Source organism: Chinchilla lanigera, unplaced genomic scaffold, assembly GCF_000276665.1.
Source record: "Chinchilla lanigera isolate Chin_1 unplaced genomic scaffold, ChiLan1.0 scaffold00005, whole genome shotgun sequence".
NCBI lineage: Eukaryota > Metazoa > Chordata > Mammalia > Rodentia > Chinchillidae > Chinchilla > Chinchilla lanigera.
In genome coordinates this window covers 5,662,312-5,670,842 of record NW_004955406.1, presented here as the reverse complement: position 1 = coordinate 5,670,842, position 8,531 = coordinate 5,662,312, and the positions used below count along the sequence as shown (strand labels likewise).

The window sequence follows — 8,531 nt, the reverse complement described above, 5'->3', positions numbered from 1 at the left end:
CTAAAGGCCACCCTTGCTCCAGGCTTCAAAGAGCTCTGATAAACTGCCTGACGTGGCCCTCTCCTCTCCCTCTTCACCATTGGAAGTTAGAGGCAGTCCTTCTAGACTTTGATGTGGATATTTCAACATAGATTATAATAAAAGATGTTGGTTTTGAACCCTTTACACATTGCTGGAAACCTAGTTTTTACCATACACTTCAAAAGAGCTATCGGGCATCCCGTGGCCAATTCCAATGACCGTGGTTGCATTTGGGTGGCTTCCTTTATCAAGGGTAACCTTTGTCAGGGACTCTTGGCCTCAGAAATCGAACCTTCGGATGGCTGAAGCATGACTTCCGGACTGCAGCATGAAAGTGAAGTTCATACAAAATGTGAGGTATCTACGACAAAGGAGGGGGCTGGAGGTACTCTGGGTCCTTTGGGAAAAGCTCAGCTCGAAGAGGCCCCCACAGGTGAGGTGCCTGGGCGCTGGGCGGGGCAGGGGTGCGTAGGAGGAGCCCACAGTTGCTCCGAGCGTCGAGGGTTCTGCACTGGAACTGTCGCACTCAGAAGCGCTTCCACCCGGTCCAAAACCGAAGTCTCCTCCATCTCCTCACCCACGCTTACCTCCTTCAGCCCGGCTTCTCCTACAGTTTTCAGCATAACCCTGAGAAGATGGAAACCATGACTGTTCTGCTGCAGTAGAGTATTTCACACCAAACTGCAGATTTAGCTTAAGTGAAAACACTACTAGTTTGTAAAGATTCACACTGTCCGCATGGCTGGATTAAAACCAAGAGAGGATTTAACCAACAGGCAATGTTATTTTTCTACCCCACATAATATCTGATGCTAAACTAAGTCTAATTTAGGCATGAAAATTCTGATTTTGCAGTTGGTGACTACTTTCATTTTTGAAGATAAACATCAGATGCTTTGAAAATTATTTTTCCCAGGGCCACCTATCTGTGACCTCAGCACTCCGGGAGGCTGAGGCAGGATGATAGTTAAGTTTAAGCCTAGCCCGGGCAACTTAGTGACTTAGAGAGGCCCTTTCTCAAAATTTAAGATAAAAATTTAAAAATTTTTAAAGGCTGGGGGTGTAGTTCAGTACAAAGGCCCTGGGTTCGATCCCCAGCCCCCTCCCACCATCTTTCTTTTGTTGCCTGTTTTACTAGTGTTGAGGACATAAACTGTTTCTACCGGTGTTCGCGGGGTGGAACTTAGAAGGAACTCATTTTTATTCATTATGCAGTCGGTGTCAAACAGTCCAAAGTGACAGGCAAGCGGGCTCCCTGCTCTGGTCCAGTTCTGGCTGAGTACTCGCAGTTACCAGCTAGATAACTGAGTCAGGAGTCTTAACACCTCGATTCCTCTGTAAAGACCTAAAGGCATATGAGTGACAATGTGCCTTGCATGTAAAAAGCACTCGGTGCATTTCAGCTATTAATGCTATCTTTCTCCATTCCTGCCATTCCTCACCATCCAGCCAAACACCTTTAAATACCTGCACCGGGCTAGTCCCTGGGCAACATCCTGAGGAAAGACGGGAAAGCAGTCCTGACCTCATGGTCCACAATCTAGAAGGAAACTGCTTTCCAAATAGGCACAACAGTGTCACAAGTCACTAATTTCAATGGGAAGAGGCTGTCACCATGGAGCTGGGGTAAAAATGAGTGCCAATTCTGAAGACTCATAGATGTCTGTGAAATTTCTTTAAAAACAATCTACTTGGCTTCCTTAGCATATTTTTGTCTACTCCAACAGCAACACCTCTCACCCAAATGTGCAATCCATACTATACAGAATGATTTTTAGGGAACACTGGGAGATACTTTTTGAAAAAATTATCCCAGGAGGTGATTTTTTTTGACACATCCAATAAAGGAAAAAAAACTGGCCAACAGCAATTCTGATACCCTTGACACCTTGAGCACAAAAACGATGGGCGTGGCATCAGCAGAGGTGTGGTGTATGTGAATGTGGCCACGTTTGGGAATTAGTTCAGGCTCTCAGCATTAAGTGGAAAACTGACTTCTCCCAGCATCGACAGTCACCCCACTGCGTCCTGTGCGGTACTCTGTCCACCTGCTCATCGCGTATTTTCCTCACCACCTTCTCCCTCAACCCCAACTCTTTCCCTCTCATCTGTGATCTCAACCAACACCTTCCCCAAAGGCCTTCACCACCTCCCTTGTGAAAACCTCCTGCCCTCGGGAGTCTCCCTGGTTACCCACTGCCATTTGCCCACTGATTTTTCAACTTTCTCCCAGCCAGTTCAAGTTCTTTCAATAAATTATGGTACTAAATTTGTGATAGCCCCAAGGGTCACAAAATCCTATCAACCTACTAACTTTTTCACGTATGTAGATACAAAACACCTAATGGTCCCAGTCTTCCTCCACACCCCGCCTCTGCACACTGGCAACAGGTGGTTTAAACTGTAATCTCCCTCCCTTTCCATACCTGAAACCCACTTTTCTTCTGCATAACCCACCCTAGTAGAGGAGGGGAGGCCACATACACAAAGTGGATATTAAAATTAGTTTATTTTTCTACTTAACTTTCAATAAATGAGAAGAAACACAGTAGTCTGTCTCATATAGAACATTTATAATACATAACAATCCATAAAGCCTCATGGTGAGGTAGGAACAGCTTTGGAAAATAACATAGTCATAAAACATACAAAAAGGTAAACTGTTGCAGCACTAAGACATTTTATCTGCATCTGCGTTTAATGAGATGATAACTGCATTTAACTGTGCCAGGTCTGACCCAAAGGCAGGCAACAGCAGACACAAGAACAACACAATATGGAAGTTTCATAAAGAATCACAGAAGACACCGATACATTTCATTGTGCTGTTTCAAGGCAGAACCATAGCATGGCATTTTGTGTCTTTTTATATATAACTACATAGTCATTGTATGTTACATTCCCTTCGGCATCTTTTGGCCAAAGTCACTGAACCATAAAATTTTTGGTTTAAAAATTTAAATTGAATAACATACAAAAGGCTTTTGTGCCGGTGAAAATGACTGCTCAATATTCCAGAACTTGTTAGTAGAACAAAATAGCATTGCCATATTATCGGTAGAGCTACATCAAAATAGTGCTATTACAATTGCCATTTCAGAACACGGTAAAACACTGTATGACAGTTTCAACTTAAAAAACAAACAAAGAAACCCTTCCACCTTCCCAAGAGTTTTAACACTGTTTTGTCAACTTAACTGAAAGTCAGTATTAAAATAAATTATTTTTATATTGTAGAATTACTCTGCATACTTGTATATGTGTGAACATCTTAAGACAGCAGGTTAATGACATGTTCATCATTCAAACATTTGCTTTATAAAGTAAAAATCTTCAACTCAATACCAGTTAACCTACTAAATACTTCACAGTAGGTTCCATAGGTTCTTTCCCCTCAAAACTTTCCCAAATTCAAAACTGAAGATAGCAACAAGACACAAACATGTTAACAGTCTTCTGAGTACTGTGATTTTTTTTCCAAGGTGTGCTTGGAAATTTTCCCTATACAACTTACACACCTTTGGATAAAGTTACTCAGCAATTTAGTTTCAGCAAAATGAAGATTTTGTCAGGTTCTAGCCCATATTTTTGCAATATAGTAATCTCCAGGAAGAAAAAAATGATCACACAAGCGAAAAGCTGACAATGGAGAATTAAGTTTCCCATCAGTGAGGCTGCACTTGGCTTGAAGTTTTCCGGTTGGTGTTGATTCAATCACATGCAGCACCTCCTTCTCACTAAATGTAGACAATGGACAAGTTGTCTCAACACACATTCTACACTGCCCTTGCTCAAACATACGAGCCGGGAGGAGGGGTGCAACCCTAAAACTGATGCAGCGTATGGAACAGCATATTTAAGTAATGGGCATAAGTCTCCTAATGATGAGGGGTATTTCTCTCATAAGCTATTTTGGAGAAGTCACGTAAATCCCACAATATTTAAATATAAAAACATGTTCTTTCTTTAAGGATAATGCTAATATAGCTAAACATGGGTTAGAAAGTGCATTGTAAAGAAATAAATAATTGCTAAAACTCAAAAGGTTAAGTCAGTGCCCACTGATTCTGCTATGACAAAGTCTTTCGAAAAAAAGAAAATCCTGCGGTACCCGTGTGACAGATCAGCTACTCAGAAAGTATGAAAAGTGAAGTAACTAAATCTAAAGTCTCTACCTTCAAAGCACTTTTGAAAAATAAGCCATAGCCCTTACTCCACGCTCATCCTTCTCCAACACCCTCACCTGAGTGACATCTTCACCCCCAGGCGGCGCAGCACCCTTCCCACAGACCAGAGAGCATTTGTACAGAAAACCCACCGAGGGCACCGCATCTTACCACTTACCCTGGTGCATGGTTGCCGAGATGTTTACATGACAGACTGTTCTTAGATTCTACTGAAGTGTTCTGCGACGTGTTAAGCCAGCGGTGTACACGACACAGTACAATTTGCAGCTTTCTCTCCTTCACCCAGGTACATTCTTCCACTTCAGGTTTAAAACAAACAAACAAACAAACAAACAAACAAACAAACCCAACCTTTTTTGCAAAATTCAAAGTAACTACTAGTTAAAGAGCTGAATTACACAATATCAGATATGAGCATTACAAGATTAAGATGTATTGCAAATTGGCAGGTTACGGTTTTGGCCCATTATAGTAAATGTGAATTCACAAACTATGTTCTTAAATTACCTCATTGTCACTGGAAAAAAAAAAGTGAGCTGTTCTTAAATAGGCCCATTGCCAGCAACAGGCTTAGAGCAGGGAAAGAACACACCATCTCTACCACAAAAGATTACCCCTTTTCAAAGTTACTGTCATATCCCAATACTTTTATCTTAAGACCTATTAAGCAATGAATTACTTCAAATCCCAAAAAGTAGCCATCCCAAAAGTCCTCAGTTATAAAAGTTACTGAAGTAGTCAGAATACCTTGTTTCTAGAAAAATAGAGCTATACATAACTGATATTAGTACTCATTCTTTTGAAGACAAAATCTACATTTTCTTTACAAAGCGTAACTCTTCTCAAGAAAAATATAACTTAACACCCTTAAATATTTGTGTTGGATCCGAAATCTACAGCAATAACGAAATAGCCAAAAAAACTTTTTTGGGTGGATATTGTGACATCCTACAAGATTAGCCCCTGGAGGAACTAAGCAATGTCAAGACACGATGACTTCCAAATCTTCATCTTTTCAAGTTATTTTGCTAAGAATTTAATATGCAAATTGATTAGCCATCTGATTTTCTTCTCTCAAGTCCGGGGCTCTGCAACACACAAGCACCGCTGGTTGTGCTCAAAGCTGTTTGAATCCATTATTACTACAAAAATGACTAAGGTTTTTTAACAATGCAATTTGAAAGGTTAATAGCTTGCATTTTATTTTGTGAGTACACTTTCAGCTCAATGTTTCTAAAACCAGTCTCTGAAAGAAGTAATGCTGGTGAATGTGTCCATGTTTCAGACAAACTTTGGTAAAACAAGATGAACTGAAATTCTCAATATTTAGAGATGCGTTCCAAATGTTAATATATACTAATTTCAACATTTCGCTGGTGAACGCTCTTGCTCTTACCCCCTTCATGCCCTACTATGTGTAAACTGTAATTGTTTGTTAATTATCTCACTGCTTATTACTCAGCAACACAGAACAGAGTAGTAACTGATCTTACTTCCTGCTAATACTCATGAGTCACTCGCAAAATATGGTGCCATTATGCTATGTAATGATATCAAAGGGCAAGTAAACATTCCTTAAAACGTCAAAGGAAACAAATGTGCTGATTTCAAAGGTCTAGCAATTATAATTCTAACAAAATACAACAATGGGGGAAAGAAAACCAGAGAAATTCCAGTAACAATTTTATTTATCCCCCTAATTTTTGTCATGAGAAAACTGGAAATCAAAAGTCATTGTTATATAAGGTTTATACTTTCAATAAAAATGTAACATAGTGTTCAAACTGGCTTTCAAAAGTTGTTACAGCATGGCTGTGCTGTGTGCTAATAATCACAAAGCTGTAATATAGAACTCTGTTATGCAGTCCCATTATGTTCTTACAAAAATAGAATTAAATGTGACCAGACAAGGACTTCCATTACACTGCTTGGCAAACTCAGAATTGCAATGGAGTCTTTTTCCTCTTGCAGTTTAAAGCAAAAAAAGTCAAACACCACCTCTTTTTTTCAAGACTCACAAAGATGATTCGGGTTTGTTTGGCACTTTTTTAACTTCTACCACCACTGCAGGGCTGTTCTCACTTTTAGTCCTTTTGGGCTTCTTCTCCAGATTGTCGCTAAGTTCTAAACAAGAAATGCTAACTGAAGGGACCTTTTCTGAATCCTTGCCAGAGAGGGCTGGCGGTCGCGTCCCGCAACACTGCTTCAAGGCACACTGAGTTCGGCAGGCGAGTTCGCACGGGACCAAGCTCGATTTGGAGCCTACGCTAGCAAATTCGGGCTGAATGGTGGTCGCGTGAATTCCGTGGTTATGGAAAACGTCCTTAATGGTTTTAGCCACCTGCATGTAGGAGGTTGGGTCTTCACATTTTATGTGAGCAGTGGCGATGATTCTGCTGCCAGCAAGCTGCCAAACATGCAGTTCATGAACTTCCTCGACCCCTTCAACATCTCGAAGTTCTTTTATCAAATTTCTGATATCAATTTGTTTAGGAACAGTTTGTAGAAGAATAAGAGCAGATTCCTTAAGCAATGGGTAAGTTGTGTAAAAAAGTATACAAACCATGACAACACAAAGGCTTGGGTCTAAATACAGCACCCAGCAAGGCCCAGCCCCAGAAACTTCTGGGTGCGATTTGTTCATCAGTTCTACAAATGTTTTGCAGGGGTCAGAGAAACATGGGTTCACACAGACATCCCCTTCAGGACAACCTTTCCAGTAAACATAAAAGAGAATGGCATTGACCACCACAATCACAGACCCCATGGCGTCTCCAAGCACATGCAGAAACACGCCTCGCATGTTGAGCTGCCCCGCTGCATCGTCCTCCTTCGAGTCCAGGTGCTCAGGCTCGCGGATCAGATTCCCGTTCACCTGTAGTTCCACGGCATCTTCACTCCTGGGTTTTCCGGGTTCTAAAAAGAAACAGAAACTGTTTATCAAATCATCTCAAGTGTTTCTATAAACATTCCCCTCTAATTCCTCTAAGCGGTGGGGAAGGTGCAAACCTGTTCCTAGAGCAAGCACACCACAAGTGCGTGGAGCCCTTGAACATGAACTGACGCCCTGGGAGCGAGCCAGGACCTGGCAGCAAGGCCTGAATGAAGTCATTACGATACTGCTCGGCCCCTCCGCGCCTCCCCCGCACCTCCTCCGCTCCCAGAGTGTGCCTTCTCCCCCGACAGGGGCCCGCGTGCACCCTGCTGGGTTTCTGGGCATTCCCAAGACTATTAGGAAAGCTGCAACTAAATGAGGGCTACCCTAAAACCTTTCAAGTCCAAAGCGTTGGTCTTTTAAAGGAATTAAACACCAGAGCAGCTTAATTTTCTTTGGAGTAACACGGTGCCACATGGAATGAGAAGAAAGTATCAATTAAACCTTTTCAACACACAACAGCAACTTCGATCGTAGCCTGCACTTGGAAAGGAAAACTGGCTCTGTAGCATGACACAAGTAAGTAAATATAAATGGAAAACAGTAGAAGGAAATACACCAAATTGTTAATATCTTTAAACATGGAGCAGTGGTCTATTCTTTCTCATTTTTTTCAACATTTTCCAAATTTCTTTCAAGAACATGTGTTTAAAAGGAAAAGTTTCCTTTAAAAATGTAAGATAATGCCCAGCATGGTGGCACATGCCTACAATTCCAGCACCCTGCGAGGCTGAGGCAGGAAGATCGCAAGTTCTAGCCCAGCGGAGACAACTTCGTGATTCTGTGACACCCTGTCTCACGGCAAAAAAAAAAAAAATAAGCAAATAAAAGCTGGCTGGGGATGCGGCCCGATGGTAGCAGGCCCTGGCTTTAATCCTCAGTACTGCAGAACAAGATAACTCCATCACAGCCACTTATTTTAGTACCAAAGTCCTAAGCGAAGTAAATGTTAAACATGCCCAGTCAGGTTCTAAAGCCTGTGATTTTCAGGATTAGGGGCCAATTAACTGCAACATACACCGCCGTTCATAAACGAAACCTTTAACCAGGATTTATACGCGCCGAGCGCATCATTATCAAAGTCCTTCAATAGGCCTAAGTACCACTTGGGCCAAGCGAGGTTTCCCACACCCAACAACTAGTGAGTTGGGAAAATGTGGGGGTTTCCTGTTTCCCAGGAGGGCGAAGGAACTGAATTAGGAAGCACGGGTGATGCTCTGGGGACCCTGACCGGAAAAGTCCCTAGTGACAGCCGAGCGCACTGGGGCGGTGCGCAGCGGGATGACAGTGGCCCGTGCACCCGGCCCGACCGCGGACCCGCGCCCGCCTACCTGCCGCGTCCAGCTTCAGCCCGTTGGAGTTGCTGCTGTTGGCCACCAGGGTGTTGG

General features: G+C 42.4%; 1 protein-coding gene across 1 annotated transcript; it reads right to left on the bottom strand.

The window, feature by feature from the left end:
* Positions 1 to 2,511: 2,511 nt before the first annotated feature.
* Slc30a1 (solute carrier family 30 (zinc transporter), member 1) lies at positions 2,512 to 8,531 on the bottom strand (the record flags this gene model as incomplete). Its single annotated transcript, XM_013520219.1, is given in 2 exon segments — positions 2,512 to 7,124; positions 8,475 to 8,531. Coding segments are annotated over 2 exon segments (959 nt in total), but the record flags the coding sequence as incomplete, so codon positions are not given.